At 47.1% G+C, this 21,918-nt stretch overlaps 1 protein-coding gene across 5 annotated transcripts in view; it reads right to left on the bottom strand.

Moving 5' to 3' along the window:
- Positions 1-21,914, bottom strand: part of ERMARD (ER membrane associated RNA degradation) — a 25,646-nt gene extending 3,732 nt beyond the window's left edge. Inside the window, exons 1-14 of one of the 5 annotated variants that reach the window (XM_077757404.1) lie at positions 21,744-21,914; positions 18,798-18,966; positions 18,187-18,326; positions 16,900-17,001; positions 16,347-16,436; positions 14,280-14,377; positions 13,758-13,894; positions 12,113-12,227; positions 11,313-11,416; positions 8,536-8,567; positions 6,695-6,763; positions 4,972-5,145; positions 1,784-1,867; positions 47-120 (exon numbers count right to left, since the gene is read on the bottom strand). In XM_077757404.1, coding sequence (XP_077613530.1) covers positions 47-120; positions 1,784-1,867; positions 4,972-5,145; positions 6,695-6,763; positions 8,536-8,567; positions 11,313-11,416; positions 12,113-12,227; positions 13,758-13,894; positions 14,280-14,377; positions 16,347-16,436; positions 16,900-17,001; positions 18,187-18,326; positions 18,798-18,966 — 1,388 coding nt within the window. In that variant the 5' untranslated portion in view covers positions 21,744-21,914. Of the gene's footprint in view, positions 1-46; positions 121-1,783; positions 1,868-4,971; positions 5,146-6,694; positions 6,764-8,535; positions 8,568-11,312; positions 11,417-12,112; positions 12,228-13,757; positions 13,895-14,279; positions 14,378-16,346; positions 16,437-16,899; positions 17,002-18,186; positions 18,327-18,797; positions 18,967-21,152; positions 21,468-21,743 lie in introns of those variants that run through there. The other 4 variants (XM_077757406.1, XM_077757403.1, XM_077757405.1 and 1 more) reach the window with 4 other exon arrangements.
- Between the last annotated feature and the right edge of the window lie 4 nt (positions 21,915-21,918).

Consider the following 21,918-nt stretch of genomic DNA (forward strand, 5'->3'; position numbering starts at 1 on the left):
AGCACATTTCCTGAGGCTGGTGGTCCTTCGGGCCCCAGGAACTCACCTGGCAGCCTCCTCAGCTTCTTCTGGAAAAGACAGGAGGGGCCAAATCTCGATGCTCTTCTCACAGCTCAGCACCTGCCAGGAAAATACCCTACTGCTTTTAAAGATTTTACAGAACAGTCTGGAAAACATGTTTGTAAACCGTTACAGACGTTGCAACCTATAGCTTTCTAGAAGACGCATATTGGTAGAACATCACAGATCTTACAGCCCTTTAAAAGTAGCAGACAGGGCTTGGTTACTCCATGTAATCAGATAAGGGAAGGCCAGTGAAATTAACAGGGGACTAGCAGGTAGTCAATATCTGGACGAGTTGTAAAACTCATCCCAAACTCCTCCTGATGCCCTCCTTTGAGAGCTGAGGTCTACCTTTCCCCGCCTTCCCCCACCAAGCGGGGACCCGCCTTGGTGAGTGGCCTTCACCCGACAACACAGCGCAAGTGGGGATGGGTGACTCTGGAAGGCAGGTCCCAAAGGGCTGCGTGTCTCCCGGGGAAGCCAGTGACCAGGAAGACCTGCACCAACTTCTCATCTCCTCCCACGTAGCATGCAACCAGCTGAGCTCACATTCCTTATGCATGAAAGTGTGACCAAACTAAACATCGTTGACAGCACCGAAGGTGGGTCATTTACGCAGCAGTAATAAGCAAGGCAATGACCTTAAAAAGAGCAGGATACAAGACTGCTACGTGACAAACAGATACATGATGGATGGCAGGAATGAGAGGCTGCAGAGAAGAGTGATAATCCAAAGAACCCAGTACGGGGTGGGGGGAGCCGTGGAAGCAGCAGCCGAGGGGCAAGGGGGCCTCTCGGGGCTGGAGGCTCAGCCACGGAGGCCCCGGGCACAGCCTGCCGTCCTGGCGCTCCTCCTCCTGGGGCCTCCCTCCTTCCCGTCTCTGCGTGTCATAGTCCTACAGGCAGGTTCCGGTGACCTCCCTTCCGGTGAATGTTGTTCTTCGGAAGCTCAGGGCCACGGCAGGCAAGCTATGTGTGTGGTGCAGGCGTATCAGCCCGATGTCTCGCTGCCAAACAGAACTCACCTGACACAGGGATTCGGGCCGAATCCTCTCAGAGCAGCAGCATGGTAGAACACCTCACACCGACTGCGGACAATGCCTTCTAAGTGACACTCTTTTCCTTGAGACGCAAAACTTGGACTCTGTCATCTCAGACAGTCCCTTCCAGCTGCCCCTGCAAATCTCTCTCTAAACCCCTTATGTGCAGATTTTATAGCTTCCCTTTAGAGGGCAATCTCACTGATGAATTTTTAAGTTACAACTATCATGATTGTTAGAGTCTTGGAGGTGACCCATTTTTGCCCCCTTGCACCACATTCATATCTTGCTACATGTAGAATAAACTACCTAAGGTAACTTCCACACTGGAACTTCCTGGCAGAAATGCTTAAAAGTTTGTTTTAATTTAGGGGTGAACGATAGCTGGTCTGAGAAGATTAAAGGAATGTAGCCATTGTTCACCACCGACAAAAAGTGTTAGTAGTCCTGAGTTAATGGCCATGATAATGACGACAGCCCACCAGGGCCCCATGATGATCCAACTGACACACATCAAGTACTAAACACCCCAAGGAACAAACACTCCCAGGGCTTAAACTGCCAGATGTGGCGCAGAAGGCTCAGAGGACAAGCCGCATGGTCCAGGCCGCCCAGACCCGCCAATGTCTACTGCAGGGGCCCATGCATGTGCCCCGCCTGGAGGCCTACGTGTGACTCACCTGTTTTTTCAGCTGAGAAACTGGGTGGAAGTGAGCACTGTAGCCTTCAGCAAGAGCGACCAGTGACTTTACCACTGCCTTTTCCTGGTTCAGAGAAAACAGACAGTAGTTAGGACGACGTCCAGTCAGGCCTGTACTTTTCTTCTACTGAATGCTAATCACACGAGAGCCCCAATTTCAAATTATCTTCCTTCACAGAATCCCACTCAGCTGTAATAGAACTCTTCATTAAAATAGGTTCGAGACAGTAGTCAAATCGTGACAAATAGAATTTTTTTAAGTGAATCCAATTAACAGTGATAAATAAGAAAGGCCATGTCTGTTCTTTGTTCATGATCAATAACGCCAGAAATAAATAAGAAAGAAAAAGATTCCAAACAAACAACTGGGAATGTAAGAACTCCTCATAAGAAACCAGAACGGGAATCTAAACATTAAAAAACTGTACAAGCAAGAGAGTTATACTGCTATGAATACTTAATTGCTAAATACATAAATATTGAAAAAAAAGAGTAAAAATAACATCACATTTACAGCTGACATGACTATGAAGCCAGAAACTCCACGCTGGCCAACTGAAAACTATGAGAAACAAAAAAGCCAGTGAGTGGACAGCTGACTCATTTTCCTCAATAATCAAGCAGCAGCTTCCCCACATAGAAGCTAGAACTGCCCTGAATTCTCAACGGAACAAACCAAGTCGCCAAGTCGAAGTTATGTGGAGAAGAAATACACTCTTTCATTTGCTCAAAAACCCAAGTCCTACACACAGCCGACAGGGTTCTGGCCACGCGCACAAAATGGACAGGCAGCCACGACTCACACGTGGGAAGGTCAGTAATGAAGCCACAGAGGCTCTGGGGTCCGGCAGTGGCCAAAGCACACGACTTCTCCTCGGGGACAGGGGAGGTGGCGTATGGAGGATCACTCTGGAGGCCTCGACGACAAGAGAAAAAAGGGGCCATCGGAGGGGGNACGAGTCGGGGACATACGTGTGGAGAGAACAACACGGCACGGGGTCACATGAAGACAGGACTCTGGCCTTGGGACAGCACTGCCACTCGGGGGAGGCTCGAGGAGGGGAGGCTGAGGACGTGGAGACAGCACGTTTGGGAATAATGTTCATGGTTATAAGAAGCATTAAGAATCCCTAAGTTAATCCATCAGCTCATCCCTGTTTGTTTCCTGATCAGTCTCAGGCTTTGTATTTATTGTATAACGAGATGAGTTTGGCTGCAGTAAGAAGTGGAGAGGAGGCAGCGAAGCTCGAAAGGTAAGATGGACAGGAGAGTAACCCTACAGACGCTCAGCTCCGTCACGAAGGTCAGTACGGATACACCCCGAGCGCCCAAGACCAAGACCACTGCACACAGCACAGTGACATCCCCTAAATGCCGGTGGGCAATTGCAAGTGATCTGTCAAAGAAAAAAAGCCAAGAAAACAAACAAAAAAACCCAAGTAAATCCAGATTCTCTAACGCACTCCCAGATGAAGTAAGTTCTACCTGGATCAAAAGACCTACATTGCGGGCGGCAGGGACTACAAAAGTACTAGGGAAATGCATAAATATGTTCATAATTTTGAAAAGCAAAGGATTTTTAAGAAGAATTCAAAATACGTAGGCCAAAATGAAAAACAACCTCAACACTGAAAACAGGCAACAACATGCACCCTAGAGAAGGCGCACACGGCTAATACACCAGTGGGAAAAGACAGATGCATAAAACGGAACACAAAACGTTAATAGTTCACAAGAGAACAATAAACTTCCAACAACCACAAGAAAAAATGGCCACGTCATCCAAAACCTACGTGAAGATAAAAACAAAGTCTTCCTGGTATCTCCCGCTTCAGAACTTTACTTTTACAAACTCACTTCCACAGGTGCCTGAATGGACAGTTTCCGTCAGACATTCTAACATGCAGGGTCCCGCCCGAGGGAGAACGGGGACAGCGGTGAAGAACAGCTTACGTAAACACGGGCGTACTGATAAACATGGAGGGTCAGGTAGCAGATAAAAAGGTAACACACTGTTAATGAAAACGCCAGCGATGAAACAGAACGAGTGCGGTGCGCGCGCGATGGTGACAGTGCCCCCGGAGAAGGCCTCCTCCGCGCCTCCACCTCTCAGTCAGTCTTTCCGTCTGGCTGTGACTTTTACACAACTTTTATAGTAACTGTTACAGGGATGATCTGACAAAGGATTAAAATACCAGTAACTAACCCAAATTATTTGTTTTAAAATAAGAATTATAGTTTACAGACAGATGCAAATATTCGGCCCCGTCAACCTGAGTCACTTGTACAATTTTCTGATCTATTTAGTTAATCCCATTTATACTTGTTCTTCGGTTTGTAGTATCTGTCAAGGGTATGTTTCTGTTACTTTTTAACATACATCCAAGTTACTTAGCATTTACTGCAATAATGGTTTCGGGAGCAGAATCCACTGGTTCAATCCCTNCGGTTTGTAGTATCTGTCAAGGGTATGTTTCTATTTGTTACTTTTTAACATACATCCAAGTTACTTAGCATTTACTGCAATAATGGTTTCGGGAGCAGAATCCACTGGTTCAATCCCTGCACACAACACCCAGTGCTCATCCCTACAAGCGCCTCCTTAACTCCTCTTGCCCACTTAGCCCATCCCCCACCCACCACTCCCCCAGCAACCCTGTTTGTTCTCTGGATTTAAGAGTCTCTTGTGATTTGTCTCCCGGTTTTTATATTATTTTTGCTTCTCTTCCCTATGTTCATCTGTTTTGTATCTTAAATTCCACATATGAGTGAAGTCATATGATATTTGTCTTTCTCTGACTGACTTATTTTGCTTAGCATAACACATTCTAGTTCCATCCACATTGTTGCAAATGGCAATATTCATTCTTTTTGATTGCTTAGGAATACTCCTGTGAATACAGATATATACCACATCTTCTTTACCTACTGAAAATGTGTTTTTAAGAAATGGTTAAATCACTTTAGATTACATGATGCCGTTTAACCTGTTACAGCAACGCGTGCATGTCTGTAATCAAGTCACAAGTATTTGTTCTGCCGGAGGCGTGCTGTAACTCAGACACATTTAAACAAAAGACGGTTAAGGCTTAACGACATGTAAAAACAAACGACACTCTTTCATAGCCCAGTAACCACGAATCTACTGTTTTTCTCCCCGTACGTTACCTTAAGCACTGACAACAGGCCTTCGTCGATGAATCGGAGTAAAAGCACAGTGGAAAACGCGAGCAACTGGTTCGCTGCTGCTTTCGGAAATTCAGGGAAGCTGATTTCCCCGTGGCTCAAGTGGTCTCTTACTCGAGGACCCTCCTGATGGTTCAAGAAATCCCAAAGGAACTCCTGTCAGAACACGAACAGAACAGATCTCATTAGCTTTCTCAACCAAGGGAAGAAAAGCGCTGAGGCCCAGAACGGGCCACGCTGCCTTGTGCGCGGACCAGCGCGTCTGCAAACGGAGACAGAGAACCGAGCTCCCAGACCAGAGTCGTCGGGGCCATAGAGCCGAGGTACCGGGCCGGCCTCTGGCCGGAGCTCTCAGGCCTCTAACTGTGCCCGCGGCCCCGCTGCCGGGCAGGACCATCAAGGAAGCAGCGCCAGCACCGCAGGACCCGCTGCATCTCACTCACAGCCTCCCTGAGCGAAGAGGCGGAGGTGGCCACGTCTGGCAGCCAACTTTCCTTCCAGAGCAAGCACCTCTGTCCCCGGTGCACACACCCTCCTCTCTCCCTCCCTGGGCCTCCCTCCCAGCACCCTTGCTCCCATCACGGCCTCCCCCGGGAAGCCAGACGAAGACCGCTGCTTCTTTCTCCACAGCACAGAGGGAACAGAAAAACAGAACCGCTGACCCAGGCAAACTGCCAGCGGATGGAAGAGTCACAGAGGTTCAGGATGGAAACAAACTGCAGGTAAACTAGCTCCAGCATCCTAACCTCCTGATGGCAGAAATACGGCCCAAGAGCACACCGAATCTCGCTGAAGTCCCACAGGGACTAGAATCCAGGCTGTGATGGGGCACCTGTGTGGCTCAGTCAGTTGAGCATCCAACTTCGCTCAGGTCATGATCTCACGGTTCGTGGGTTTGAGCCCCGCGTCGGGCCCTGTGCTGACAGCCAGCTCGGAGCCTGGAGCCTGTTTCAGATTCTGTGTCTCCCTCTCTCTCTGACCCTCCCCTGCTCACGCTCTCTCTCGCTCTCAGAAATAAATAAAAAAAAAAAACCATTAAAAAAAAATTTAGAATCCAGGCTGTGAAACTCTCGGTTAAAGGAATAAATACAGGGGCACCCAGGTGGCTCAGTTGGTGAAGCACCTGACTTCGACTCATGTCATGATCTCACAGTTCGTGGTTCGAGGCCCGCACTGGGCTCTGCACTGGCAGCAGAGCAGATCCTCTGTCCCCCTCTCTCTCTGCCCCTCCCCTGCTTACACTCTCTCTCAAAAATTATTTTTTAAGTTTAAAGAAAGGAATAAAAAATTCTACTTACAGTCCAAAATAGCTACCATAGTATCTTCCTAAAGTAACAAAATAAAATTTGATAAATAGCAAATGGCTCTACATAATTCTCTGTGCTCTTCCAACACTCACACTCACGAGTCACACTTGATTGTAGCCGTCGCTCACACGGCAAGCCTGGCCACCCCGGCGGCACATACCACACAACAGACCCAAATGTGGTCTGGGAACCGGGCCTTGGGTACCCAGCAGGGAGCAAGGCCCCTGCGCTGCAGTCACACCTAGCACGCGTCTGCGGCACGTGGCGACACAGCGCGGGAGTGGTTCAGATGCACCGTGGGAAGCACGTCACCAGTCAAAATTAACTTCACTGTGGAGAAGTGCTAATCACACCCACGAATACAAGAATATTAGATTGGAAAAGGCCTAGCATTTTACCATTGCAGGCTCTCCAAGGAAAAGAGGAAGTTGGTTGACTTTACCATCATTCAGGTGCTTCGCCAATATCTAAAAAATCAAAAATAAACATATGGATTAATTAACACACACACACACACACACACACGGAACCTTCAGAGTCAAAGGAGACGTATCTTTGGAACAACATGCTATGCAAGCACCAAGCAAATTAAATGCAATAAGAACAGTCCTAAAAACAGAGCAGCCCCCATTCAAGAAAGCCTTTCTTAACTGGTATAATGACTTTAGGGATATATATACGAATGTATGTATCTTCTTAATTGTGTGCATACGTGCGTGTTTACATGTATTTATATGCATATTTGTACGTGTGTGATAATGTATATATATGCGGATGCATGTGTTTATGTGCATACGTGTGCATCTATGTGTATTTATACGTGTACTTGCAGGTACAGACACGTGTGTGTATGCATATGCTGACATGTATTTGCATGTAGACGTATACACGTATTTATATGTACTTGTGTGCCTATGAGCACGTTTATCTGTATGTTTATATGCATTTACGTATAAATGTACATGCATGTGTATTCGTGTATTTGTATGTACAAGTGTATGTATGTGCATACTTGTGTGTGTGTTTATGAATATTTGTACGTGTGTGTTCATGTACATTCATATGCATAGTGTGCGTACATGTGGACGTGGACAGAAGCATACATCAGAGTTACTTCAAAGGCCACTTTTTAACTCACCAAAGACTCTGGAACCCAACCACCCAATCTAAGCCTGTAGACCTAATCCTATACAGATATGACTACGCTATTTTAATCCTCACGGTATTAAATGTATCATATGTTTAAATCACAGCAAATTATTGACCTAATGGAATAAAGTTGGAAGGTAAACAGGCACACAGTCTGTTCCCACCCACCCATTCACTGAGGAATCTACGAGTTATCTTAAAGCTGAAGTAGTCTCTCTGCAGACTCTTCCCCTTTGTCCCCTCCTGTAGGCTAACTCTGAATCGCACTTCAAGCTAGATAAGAATCATTACCCAGAATTACACACACAAAACCTTCTGTGCTATAAAGTCATAAAAGGTATTTTCAACAGCAATTTTTACTATTCCGGATATTCACCTTCAGAATCACATACCCAATTCACAGAAGAAATGTATAAGTGTGTATTATACACACAAAGAGGGAGTTTTCATATATTTCATTTGCAAATTAAGCAAGTGTCATTCTTAAATCTAAAATGTAACCTCCAGGGCTCGCCTGGGTGGCTCAGTTGGTTAATCATCTGACTTCGGTTCAGGTCATGATCTTGTGGTTCATAGGTTTGAGCCCTGCATCAGGCTCTGTGCTGACAGCTTGGAGCCTGAAGCATGCTTTGAATTCTTTGTCTCTGTCTCTGTCCCTCTCTCTGCCCCTCCTCTGCTCATGTTCTCTCTTTCAAAAAAAGCAAAAACAAAAACACATAAATGAATAAAAAAAATGTAACCTCCAAATAATTGCAGGATATAGTATTAGTATCTCNCGTTCTCTCTTTCAAAAAAAGCAAAACAAAAACACATAAATGAATAAAAAAATGTAACCTCCAAATAATTGCAGGATATAGTATTAGTATCTCTTGGCATTTTCCAATGTTAGCCTTTCTGTAACTTTAGAAACTAGGTTAATAATACTGGATCTCAAAATTAGTCTGGAAAACTATACTCTCAATTCTATAATAAGGGTAAGTGGGGTTGTTTTTTTTTGTTTTTTGTGGTTTTCTTTGCATATATGACTAACCAACATTTTCCTGCGTAACAGAAAACACTTTTGCTTGTTTCAAGATAGAAGTTTACTTACTTCATCGAAGGTGGTATAAAGAGCTGTTGACTCCAGAAAAGGAAAGAAAAAAAATAAAGCAAAATGTAAGTACAGCGACATTATTCAGTGCAGGAAAGAAATTCTAGTACACGGCCACAGACATGAAAACTTCCGAGAATTATCTAGCACCACTGTGGGAAGAACGTCCTGTACGCAGAGCAGCACGACTGGCGTGGGGCCACGTGAAGACACAGCTCCCACAGCGCTTCGGCTCAGAGACCACCCATCGCCTCGCAAGGCACGACTCACACACCCAATCTCGGCTGGCAGCCACCACTCGCGGACGCGCCCTCGACAAGCAGCCATGTTTTGGGTGCTTCCTGGTGTAACCAGTGGTGTCTGCACACACAGGCTCCAGCGCCACTGCCCCAACACGGAAGCCTGGCTTCCACGCTCCCCAGGAGGGAAGCCCAGGGCAGCTCCACACAGAGGCTTCTCTGCAAATCAGGACATGAGTAACTCCTATCTCGAAAGGCTGCTGGGGGTTCCGGAAGATTTTACACATGCTGCGATGAAATCAGTGTTTTGTGGAAGCCAGCTCTCAAGACAGGCGTCTCATCTATTATTGCTTATTCACCTATTTCTAATTTAACATCGTGAAACTTCCTCCGACACTTATGATATAGAGAACTGTATCTTTAGCTCCCAAACCTACACCGCTGACCCTAAAATCTCTGAGTGCTATTCTAAACATCCGATTGCCTCTTCAATACCCCCTACCACTTCCTCAAAAAAGCTGAGCTGCTCATTTATCTCCATAAACTACACACACTAACTTCTACTTTGTTTTATGGAATTGGTATAAATGGCTGACCTCTCTCCCCTACTTGTTAGAAGTCACAAAGTCTCATTCATCTTCTTCCTATCTGGCCCCGATCTCAGAGACTTTATGCTGTTACAAGGTCAGTGAGTAACAGCCAGTGCACAGTACTTTACAGCTTTATAGAGTGTCTTCTAAATAAATAGATGCTACATTTATCCTGAACAAGAACCTCGGCTACAATTTAAGATATTCTTTGATAAATTACTTCCTCTGAGAAAACAGTCTTGCTTTCCACTTGTGTGGTCAAATAACAAGGAAATAACGGGACGTATTTATACTGCAGAGCAATGAGCACGCCAGCATGAAGGAAGCCCAGCGGTCCTTGAGTGAGAGCTGTGACAACAGGGGTTCTGGCTCTGTCTGCCAGAAGACAGATGCCCCACAACAGTGCCTGGTACTGCCCTGGGCAGAGCCAATACGAAAGGTACCGGGCATGGGCACCAGGGCACAAATGTGAACCCTCCGCTCCTGAGGAACCTGCGCCAGAAACTGTCCACAGGTGCACATGAGGCAAAGCAGAACGGCCACGAGATAAAACAGAAACAGGACGCAGAGGAGAGAACTGCTGAGTCTGTGTAGACGAGGCTCTGGGAGGTTACCGATGTGGCCGGAAGCAGTCAGGCAGGGGACAGTGGACACAGCCCTAGGAGACACACACACGTTCCAGAACCGGGGAGAGGCCTTGATTAAGCCAGAGGAATTGAGACAGGAGATAAGCCAGAGGAAGGCTGGCTGCACAGAGTCCCCGGCACAGCGCACAGCGCACACCACAGGGGAGGGCAAAGCTCACTGCAGGCACCGGGGTGCCATTGACAAGTATTATGCAGATGAGACCATAAAAGATGTAAGAATATTCATCGGTCTGTAAAACAACTTGTGGGAATGTGAGGATGGGTTAGAGAGGGAACAGAGTCACGAAGAGCACTGGGAGGGGAGCCAGATGAGACCTCAGTGTTGGGAAGAAGGGACCAAGGAGCAGTCAGGGCAGGACGGTCAGGGTGGGCTGGAGACTGAGCGGACGAGGTGGCGATGAGCAGCTGACGGCAACAGGGACACCAGAGAACACATTTGTGGGAGAGAAAGTACGGTTTTCAGAAATAAAGTAGTAGGAGACGAAGGAGGAAACCCCTACGAAAGCATTTCGCCAACAGGTGTAAACCGGACCCAGAAAGCAGGGGAGACGGCTTCCTTGAGAAGCACTGCAGCCTCACGCTGGAAACTTCTGTCCAGGCACTGCTCTGGCTACACCCACACCTCGGTGTATGCTGACTTTCATTTTCATTAGGTGCACAGTTTTTTCTAATCATTCTCCTTGCAGAGGTAGGGTGGCCGAAGACATGGCATGAGTAAGATCTCCCAGGGGGCAAAAGGGAGCGCAGGGCTGAGAACAAAATTTTGACGGATGTTTCTACAAAGAGGCAAAATGAGGAAGCTGACCCAGTGAAAGAAAGAAGAAGGCCAGTACAGCAGCGCCCCCATTCGGCCCCAGTACAGACCCTCCCTTTCCTCTACCCTCCGCATCCTCTGACCATTAACGGGGCACATGGCTGCCCAAAGACATCTCCGAGCCGCTGCCCAAAGGAAGCGGTGTCCTCAGATGGCCACGCTGTAGACCACGGACCACCTCATGGGGTTACAACAGTACCAATAATAACGGCTATGGAGACCCAACAAGTGGTTTCTACTTTTAAGACATCAAGTTTAAAATACTTGGAAATACCACAGAACTATAAAAAATAATCATAAATAATTATAAGTTCTATAAAATCATTATAATAGGAAGCCATAAAAAAATGGCACTGAAGCCTTCCAAAGAAAATTCTTAGCTAAGAAATTCATTTACCGGTAAACAAAAACAAGAGATTAAAAATGTAAGCAAGCCCAGAAAACTGTCCATACCGCAGCAACCCCCGTTGTGACCAAAGCACGTGTACCTCGGCTGTCAGAAGTCTTTGTGGACACGTGTTAACGGTGGCAAAGACTCTCCGGAGCCCCGTCTCTAGCTGTGCCAGTACCAGCATGGCACAGTCGGCAAACCTGCAAAATGGAAGGTAACTAAGCCAACCCCAAGCGTTAAAAGCAAACACGGGCATCCGTATTCCAGAGGTCACCCACGTGTGCTCAAGGCCTGGAGGGCACAGGACGCGCTACTGCGAGCAATAAAGCGAAGCACAGTCTCCTTCACCTGGTGATTTTAAACTCATTTCTGCTGTTTTTGTCTATCAGCAGGAACACGTTTAGCAGCTTAGGAGAATAAAATGTCATCAAAGATCTGCCTAATTCTTCCCATCGCTGGTAAAAAAAAGACAAAACCACTCAAATACCAGGATTTCAGGGTACAAATGAAAGCAGACGTGACAGAACCTGAGGGGAAGCAGAGGCCGGGCACCTCCCGGGTCCCAGCGCGTCTGCTCCGCCCTCAGCAAACAGTCAGGCTTCCCTCCCGTTTCGGGACCCTCGAGCGTGGGACATGCAGCACTCTGCGCAAGCACTTAGGTGGACTCTGAACACAGCCGTCCTTCTCAACTGTTCCAGAAGGATGACGCGCAGCGTTTAGGACCCCACTACGAGCCAGCTCTTTGTTCATGGTGGCGGGATGCTTTGTGCCCGGCCCTCCCGGAGGAGCCCCATTTCTCTTCCACTCCAGCAGCAAAAACACGGAGGGTAAAGGATTTTAGGAGGGACCAGCCTCCAGACTATCAAGAACCACTGAGTAACACCACCCTCAGTTACCTGTGTGACTTGAACTTGATTAATGCGTCTTCCCAGTACGGCAACATGATTTTTAATATAAAAGTAGATTTCTTCATCACTTCTTCTAACACTGAAAGTACCTCAGAAGTCACATCTACAAAATAACAAATATATATTTTTAAGTGTTTATTTTGAGAGAGTGAGAAAGAGAGGCGCGTGCACACAGGAGGGGCAGAGAGAGATGGAGAGACAGAGAGAGAAAAGAATTTTTAAGCATTGTGCTGACAGTGTGGAGCCCAACATGGGGCTCAATCCCAAGACCATGAGATCGTGATTTGAGCCAAGACAGAGTCAGACACTTGACCAGCTGAGCCACCCAGACCCCAAGAGAAAAGGATTCTTAAGCACCATCACACTAATCAAGATATAACCAGACTGAGGGATGGAAGCCCATGAGCTGACCCATCCAGGCCGATGAACGGGGCCCAGGGCAGTGACACATGCCATCCAAGAGTGAGACCAGGAGACTGGAGCCCGGGCTGTAGGTGGCCATGGGCACCCTGGGGCAAGGGCACGTGGACAACGGTCCCTTTAGTGTTTAGGCTATGACGTTTGAGTAGAGGAGTTCAGGGTGGACTAGCTGACCACGCTGATCGAGAAAAGTAAAATACATTTTCAGAAGACAAAATAATGGGAGTGGACTTTGCATGATGATGACACACAGGCTCATCCTTGGGAGCAAATGTGCCCCCGAAGGGGATGCTGATGGTGAGGGCGGGCTGTGCACGTGTCCGGGCATGCGAGTGGCGGAAGTCTCTGCACCTCCTGATCCATTTTGTTCTAAACCCAAAACTGCTTTATAAAGTCTCAAGAAGTGTACACGATTGGCAGTCAGCAGACCGCCCAGGGTCCATGGCACAAAGGCGCAGACCATGCGACTATGGCGACTGGGGCTGCGCATCAGTGACACGGCTGCCACACCCCTGCTGCCCAGGGCTGGGGCGGGGGGGCAGGAATGGGCACGTCTAACTGCACTTTCCAAGTTTTGTGTCCCCTGCCTCCATTACTTTGGCAAATGGCTTTGCCGCAGAAAACAAAAGAGAAGACAGAGAAGGAGAAGGGGATGTACGCTTCAGAACAGTACTAAGCCACCTGTGCGTCAACACACCTGGAGGATAAACTCATAGCTGACTCACGAGGCCGTGACTCTCACAGACGCCCCACCACAACCCTAGGGGCCCCGTGGAAAGAGGGAAGGTTTTTGTTTGTTTTAATTAGACATCCATTTCCTTGGTTCCATTTCTTTTTGGAAAACATTTCTTTTTCATGTTTATTTACTCATTTATTTCAGAGAGAGAACGAGCAGGGGAGGGGCAGAGAGAGAGAAGGGAGAGAATCCCAAGCAGGTTCCGCACTGTCAGCGCAGAGCCTGATGCAGGGCTCCATCGCTGACTGTGATTTCATGACCTGAGCTGAAATCAAGAGTCAGATGCTTAACTGACAGAGTGTCCCCAGGCGCCCCAGGGAAGGATTTATGTAGCAAATTTCAAGCAACTTTTGAAAGCATCTTGCCTCTGGAGAAGAACTAGTCCACCTGAAGGGTTCAAGTCCCTGTGCTACTTAATGACTTTACACACATCTGTACGAAGACACATTCAGGACAAATGGGAAGTGCAGTACTTGCCCGGGAAAACGGCCAAATCCTCAAGGTTTGGAAGAGCTCTGAAAGGTCGGTGCACCAATGCGAATTTAGTTTGTTGCAAGTAACTCCTCAGCAGCTGACCCAAGCCGGCTGTCAGCAGCAGCAGCATTGAACAATATCTAGTGCGCGACACCAGAGCGTGTTAGAAAATGCACTGTCATACCCGTGAACAGCTTTACTGTCAAAGAACAAGTTTAAAATTAAGAAAGCACAACACCCGTAAAGCGCAGGGAAGCCGCCCTCGATGTAGGGATTAAGCAAATGTAAAGGCCGAGGGGCCAGCTGCAGCCTCGCAGCCGCCCTCCAGGAGGCCAGGCACCGGCCCGCCCTCGGGACAGTGGAGCCCACAGCCATCACGGCCCTCAGGTGTTCATCTGCCCCGTTTTACCTTCAACTTCCTGCTTCAAAACTCTCATCTTTCCTAAAATACACTGATGGGAAATCCGAGATAGAACACTTACTACATCAAAGGAGAGAGAAAAAACTGCTTTACCAGCAACGTACTTTGGAGGGATTTCCTGAGGGGACGCAAAGCCGTGCCACAGGATGTTGCGCAGATTGAGCCCATGTGGAGATCCAATGAAGACTTTCAGGACGTCCATCTGACCGGGTTAGGAACAGCAGATTACCGAACGGCTGAATAATTACCAAATTACTGCATAAACCAACATAATCTATAGTGGGAAAACGTGTGCTTTCTTCTCTAGAACAGGCCCAACGCTTGGCTAAATAGTAGTGGCAGTAATAGTCTTAACACCCAAAGAGCATTTCCTGGGCATTTAATGCGTCAGACATGTTTTGTGTGTTTTTATTTCTCACTGATCCTCAGAATAACCTCTGGGAAGGCACTACTGTTATTCCCACTCGGCAGATGAGAAATACAAGTGTGGAGAGGTGAAACCACGGCCTCAGGGAACCCAAAGCTATAAAGGGGGATGAGACCTGTCCCAGGCTCTGCAGCTTTCCTACTGGACATCGAGCCCACCTCCTATCTAGATCAAATAGAACCCGGTGAACAGACGCTCCACAGAAAGCAGCGTGTGCTTGAATGGTAAACTACAGAAGGTAGACTGGGGAGGAGGCGGGACCACTGATGTTCCCATCCCAGGCCTCCCTCACCTCACTGTCTGACCTGAAGCTTCACCTGCTTCTGTCCCTCCGCTCACATGGTCAAGATGCCCATGAGGGGGACTCTGCTCTTCAGACGGCAAGAACCACACATGTCCGTGGGCTATCTCTGCATGTGGGGTGCCATGCTTGGGGACAGATTCGGGAAAAATGGAAGACATGCACACTAAACTCAAAATTTAGTCATGTGAGAAAGAAGAGTGAGTCTCCAGAACACTCAGGAAAGGACTGAAAGCCTCCTGGCGGAGGAGGAAACAGATGCATTGTCACGTTCCCTCAAAGGCAGGGTGAGCTGGAGACGGAGCTGCAAAGAGGGGTCCACTTGGAGACACCTTCATGCTCACCTCAGTTTTTAATACGTTAATATTGGTATCTAATATTAGTGATCATGATAATCTTCATTTAATTATATTTGTTTTTAATTTAATACTAACTTTAATGAATTGTTCACACCACCGGGGCAATCAGAAACACAAAAGCCAAGGGGCCGTGGACCCGCAAGGCGCACGGTGTGGCTGCAGGCAGGGAAAGGCGACCGCACTCCGGCGGACAACGAGAACAGCTCAAAAAAGTGGGATCGGTTTCAGAATTTGGTGTTAAGGAGAATTTTGTACTTTTTCTTTACTTCACATTCTCCACTAAAGAAAATGATCTTTAAGCAACACAGAACCCCTGTAAAGTGGGAGAGCATTACTGAAAACAGATTTCTTACCCAAAATAATGTATTAGGGCTTGTAATGTATTATACAACCATTTTAAAACACCTCCCAGGCTTGCAGCCTCCGCTTTCTGCAGGACGCTACCCTGGCTTTCCCCTTCCCCCTGACCCTGCCTCACCAGTTGCCTAAAAGTTATTCATTCGTCTTAAACAACTTGGGTCATGTGGCCTGCAGAAGACTCTGGAAAAGTATATAGCTCTGCACGGTTTTTCATTGGCATCTTTTTCACCCTAAGTCTGAGCAGCTGCAAAGGGTAAACATTCCCACACATTAAAAATGCTCATATTTTAGGACAAAACTATAATATCACTCTTTAAATGGTTAGAACTTTATTCTAAAGTTACTATAACTACTAATATAAAATTAAGGAAAGCGAAAGAGTTCACACTGTTCGCCTTGTGGCCGCACGGTGCACACACCAGCAGCACGACGCTGTGGGGCGCGAACCCTGGAGCACGCTGCTCCCCCCCACCTCCCGGCACAGCAACTCGGGGCCATCCACCAGGGCTGTTCCACCGCACTGACACTCAGGGTGAGAGACAGGTGTGTCTTTTGGCCAGAGAAGTGGCAATTTTGAAAGGGCGGTGGGAAAGGAACATACGCTTGAATTGCTGATATAATCAATTTTTTCCTCACAGGGGATCAATGTTAAGACACTAAAGGACAGCTAATATGAAGTGTTTTGTGTTGTGCCTACTCTTCGAGTTTTAGGGAACAAGCTCACCACAGACTGCCCGAAGACCTGAGCAAGCTCCTGAGACGTAAGCAGATCTCTTAACAGAAAAGGACATTCCTTCCCATGCAGTAAAAATACCTAAAATCCAAACAAGAGTTGTATTACAATCCCATTATAATAAGCCAAATAATGTGAAGAAAAACTCACCCATAAGGCCACTGTTCCTGCAAATGAGGGGAGAAAGAACTGACGATGCCAATGTTTTGAATTCATAATCATTCAAAATATTATGAGGCGCCTGTGAGGCTCAGTCTGTTAAATATCCGACTTTGACTCAAGTCATGATCTCACGGTTAGTGGGTTCAAGCCCTGCGTCGGGCTCTGTGCTGACAGCTCGGAGCCTGGAGCTGCTTCGGATTCTGTGTCTCCCTCTCTCTCTGCTCCTCCCCCACTCAACGCTCTCAAAAATAAACATCTGTGTTAAATGATTACATTTTATAGGAAACCAGTAATTAAAATCAAGAAATCTGAGTACAGCTGTGAAAGTTTTATGTTCATTCAGATACTTCACTAAACCAAAAGAAGGAGTTCTCACACTTACATCACCCAAAGCCCGTTCTAGACACGCTGTCAGTTTCATCAAGCTAAGAGAAATAGCAGAAGACTGAAAGCTTTCCAAAGCATCAAGTATTTCAGGAAATAACTGTTGAGAAGAAGACATATGTTAGAATTTGTGCTCAACAAGAAATATTACTCAAAGTAACAATATTCTTAATGAAATTCAAACTTCTAAAGGTTTCAATTGGTATATTTTCATGACTTTTTTTGGAATAGGTAAACATTTTCTATGTAAATATACAGTTGAACCCTGAACACAGGTTTGAACTCCACAGGTCCACTTAGATGTGGATTTTTTTCCATAAATACAGTACAATATTATAAGTGTGTTTTTTCTTCCTCATGATTTTATTAACAACTTTTCTCTAGCTTACTTTGTTGTGAGAATACAGTATATAATACACAAAACATGCAAAACGTGTAATCAACTGCTTATGCTACTAGTAAGGCTTCTGGTCAAAGGCAGGCTGTTAGTGGTTAAGTTTTGAGGGAGTCAAAAGTTATATGCAGATTTTCAGTTGGACAGGGTGACCACCCCTAAGCTCCACGTTGTTCAGGACTCAACTACTATAATATCTAAAGGATGAAAAAACTGTTTACTACCTAAGGAGTTTTTCGAAAGTTTTTTCTTCACTTAAATGTTTATCGAAAGCAATAAATCTGGCATAAACAGTCAAATATTTTGACCCAAACCTTATTTCTTATTTTGATTAGTTCTTTAAAAAAACAGTCACTTAAGAGCCACTAAAAGGGGAGAAGCAGTGACCTTCTACTCCACATCAGGAAACTCTGAAGTATTTTAGAATTAGACCTTTCGTAGCTGCTGCTCTACTGTGGTTGCTGAATGTGCCAGGTGGAGTGGCTGCTTTGAACCCACCAACAAACCAACCCGAACAACGTGGCCCCAAACTATCCCTCCCTGCTTTGACTCACCCTCCCCAAACCAAGCATCTCCACCTCATTTCCTTGTCCCACGGTCTCAAAAACATACTGTCCCTCTGTCTGTAGGTCTCCTGTTCTAGAATGGTCCATTCTCACCTGTCCCAGGACCAGCACCCATGTGCCTAACCACCTCCCCAACCCCCAGGACAGATAATGCATCCGAAAACTTCCTCTGTACAAAGGATGCGCTTCTCAGCTCAGGCCATGGAGACTGCGTAGCAGTCCCAAGTTTTCCCTTTTCACAGGTGGAGGCCAGAGGATGGAGGAGACCCCTCTGAAGTTAGCAGGTAACGAGGGCCTCTAGGTAGAATTTGTTCATAAGTCAAACCTCTGGGAAAGCTGTCCACTGCAGCCACGGTGTATAACGAAGTTCAAACTGCCCCTTGGTCAGAGATAACAGATGTGAGTGGACGGCCTCACAGACAGGGCCCAGCAGCCTCACACTTCCTGGGTAATCCAGACTCTGGGCTTCAAGGAGAAGGGAGCAAGTGTTAGTATCACAGCTTCACATTCTGTGATAAAAATGCCTAAATCAGCAGGGCACCTGGGTGGCTCCGTTGGTTAAGCATCCGACTCCTGATTTCAGCTCAGGCCCCACCTTGGGCTCAACCTTGATGACATGGAGACTACTTGGGTTTCTCTCTCCTCCCTCTCTGCCCCTACATCTTTTCTCTCTCAAAATAAGTAAATAACCCTTAAAAAAATAAAATGCCTAAATCATCAAAAAAATGCTTTAATTATGAAGTTTTCACAAAATCAACAACCAGCTTATAAACTTACAATAAAGATACTCAGTTGTTGCTGAAAACAAGTTACACAATACTTATCTGATACTATAAGAAAACTGTACTATCGGTAGGGGTGAGGGAAATTTTACACGTAAGACGTGTTGAGTGGAACAGTACTGACAGAGGTCTGCAGTGTAGAGAACATACGGACCTGATTCTGTGTAGACCACGCAGTCTGTGACTGTCTTCCAGCGCACTTCACCCCTCTGAGTTACAATGCTACTGATATCACAATTTCCTCTGACTTCAAACCCGAATTTACAAATCATATCATAGACCGAGGGAGAAAGACAAGTGGAAACAGGATCTTCTAATAACATCTGAAATACAAAGAAGACACAATTTAACAAGTGAAATAACGTCAATTATATATTCAAGTAACAAAGAAATCCTATTCTACCTCAACTACAGAATATACTCAGGTATAGCTACTGTTAACACACTTGCTGGCTGTCATGAGAGCTATATGATTAAACAGGATTAAATTTTTTTTAATGTTTATTTATTCTTTGAGAGCAAGACAAGAGCACAAGCGGGGGAGGGGCAGAGAGGATAGACACAGAATCTGAAGCAGGCTTCAGGCTCTGGGCTGTCAGCACAGAGCCTGACATGTGGTTCTAACTCGCCGACTGTGAGATCGTGACCCGAGCCAAAGTCGGATGCTTAACAAACAGAGCCACCCAGGCGCCCCAAAACGTGATTAAATGTTAATTAAAGATAGTTTACATAAATGTTTTCAAATAAATGTTGAAGATTTGAAATTATTAATATTTAAGACATGAGTTTACAAAGTTCAGCACACCTGCCTTTCTATCCTATCCCACAGTTATCAAAATGATCAATTTTTTCAATGGGGAATGGAAAAGCAGAAAAACAAGCATAATGACCTAAAACACAAGTAAAAAGCTTGCCTCTGACTCCCTATGTAGTGTAGAAAGCAGCAAAGCACATTGCTTCTCCATGAGGGATTAAATAAAACCAAAATCCTCATAATTAGCCCTATATTCCACTCACATCATTCTATAAACCTGCAAAGGAGTCACACTCCGGGGCTAAAATTATCCTGGGGTCTTCATCTGATGCATCAGGTTAAGGGGTGTCTGCCCCAACATCAGGGATTAAGCCCTGGGACCCCGAGATTGGACGCTGGTCCCGACCCAGTGTCGCCCTGTTACACCGCTCGCCTCTCCTGCTCCCCAGTCTCGCTTCCCACTCTCAGCCCCACCTGACAACCCATCCCCCCCAGGCCTTAGCAATTCAGCTGCTGCCCAAGAAACATGCACCTAATAACCAGTGATGCCATGACCCCACAGACCACACGCTGCTCAGCCGATCAGAGGTGACAGATGCCGCAAGTCAGCAGGGGCAAGAGGGGACCTGCTAGCACAGCCCGGGCCTTCCGGTCCACGTTCTGTTTCTTTGAGCTTCTCCTCGGCGGCAGCAGAGCCTCCTGCCCCAGCAGCTGAATCCGGTCTGCGGTTCTCCGGCCCCTGCAAGGCCCAGCTGCAGAACAGCCGCCCTCCCCCCACCACCTGTCCAGCATCTGCCCATCAAAGGTTTGCCTCCCAGAATCACCAGACTCTCCAAGAAGCTGAGAGGCACCACCTCTTCCTTAGAGACCCAAGTTTCAGCTAGGTGGGACCTTCCAGCTCCTGAGTTTTAAAATTCCAACTTTCCTTAGCTGGGAGTCCAACAGGTAGTGACTGCTTCCTGCAGGTACCAACTCCACGCTTTTAGAGCTCTCTTTATTCTTTTTATAACAATTCTATACCTTGTTAACGCTTTATTAAATTCTTAGTTCAAAAACTAGTGTGGTTTGTCTCCTAAACGACACAGAAATAAAACCCTAAAGTGTTACTTTCACGTGACAGAGGACTCCTTGCGTTTTTAAAAAGCATATAAATCCTAAAGGAACGAGTTGCAGTTCTGGGGTGACAAGTGGCAGACAAATATTTTCGCACAAGAGCCCACCTACTCCACCACTGCAGGCCCTGGAAACGGCCAACAGAAGCCGTAAGAAATGTTTTTTCTTCCGGCTGTAGTCGCCCTATCAACATGGCTGCCCCAGACCATGGTATCCTCCAGCACCAAGGTGGGGTCTTCGACAAGGTGTCCCCCCGGGACACGGCATGGCCCCTGCACACAGCACATGTACACCAAGACCTAATAAAGCGAAGGCTCGTTCTGGCTGGAGCCTACCCCCGCTCGTCTTCAAGTCCCTACAACCTTCAGCTTTCAGGAATAACAACATCCTACCCCCTGCCAACACGCACACACACACACAATTCTAGAAGTTGGCTTTTATGTTAACTTTCAAGCACATGCTCTCTTGTACAATGGAGGACGTCGTGTTAAGAAACAAAATTTCACTTCAAAGCAAGAAATATTAAATAACTGCCATTTTGTCACTCATGACAATTAAACGCATTTTCCTGTGTATTAGTTACAAACACGCTGTCCTCCCGCCAGAAGCCCTGCACGTGCGCGCGTGCACACCCACGCATACCATCATGCCTGGAAACATCGGTGTCTTGTCAGCTATGGGTTAGCGCAAACGGCCTATGTTCAGGGGCTAGAAAGGCTCAGGTTTGACTTCCTCCTCACTCTTTGTACCTCTTGCTCTGAAAAAATGTGGATTCTGAGCCTCTGTCCTAACTGTAAATGGTGCAGGGTATTATCATCTTTTAGGGTTGCGGTAATTAGAGAGAACACTTGAGAAGCGTCTGGCGCATTGTACTCGAACAGTAGCTATCGCTGCAAGTGAGGGCCGACGTTTCCTATTTCACTGCAGGACGCCAGAACCCCATACAATCCGAGCCACGGCCACTAAGACCTGCACAAATCAGCCACCAGTTGATGTTACCAAAACGTGAAATTTGAATTTGTATCAGCTGCTGAGGTAAGTATCACACGGAGCGTGCCGTATTGCTTAGGGCACGGCACAAACTCCCTTCAGGGCATGGAGACCGCAGAACACACCCCGAGGAACGGCCGCGTGCTGCTCGCACGACCCTGGCCCTCGGAACCCGTGAGGACGCGGCGCTGCAGGCGCGGGAGCCCGTGAGGCCCACGCACGAGCACAACACTACATTCTTACACTGTCCACTCGCGAGTTTCAGCCTGGGACCTGCGCCCCCGTGACAACTGGGGGTCGAGGCGGCGCCCAGGTGATCGAGGGCAAGGGGTGCGTCTTCGCGGCCAGAGCCGGGCGCCCAGCTTCTGTCCGGTAGCGGACGAGGGGGCGGGCAGGGCCGACCTGCCTCCGAGGCGGT

The sequence above is a fragment of the Crocuta crocuta genome, unplaced genomic scaffold (genome assembly GCF_008692635.1).
Source record: "Crocuta crocuta isolate KB4526 unplaced genomic scaffold, BGI_CrCroc_1.0 scaffold506, whole genome shotgun sequence".
Lineage (NCBI taxonomy): Eukaryota > Metazoa > Chordata > Mammalia > Carnivora > Hyaenidae > Crocuta > Crocuta crocuta.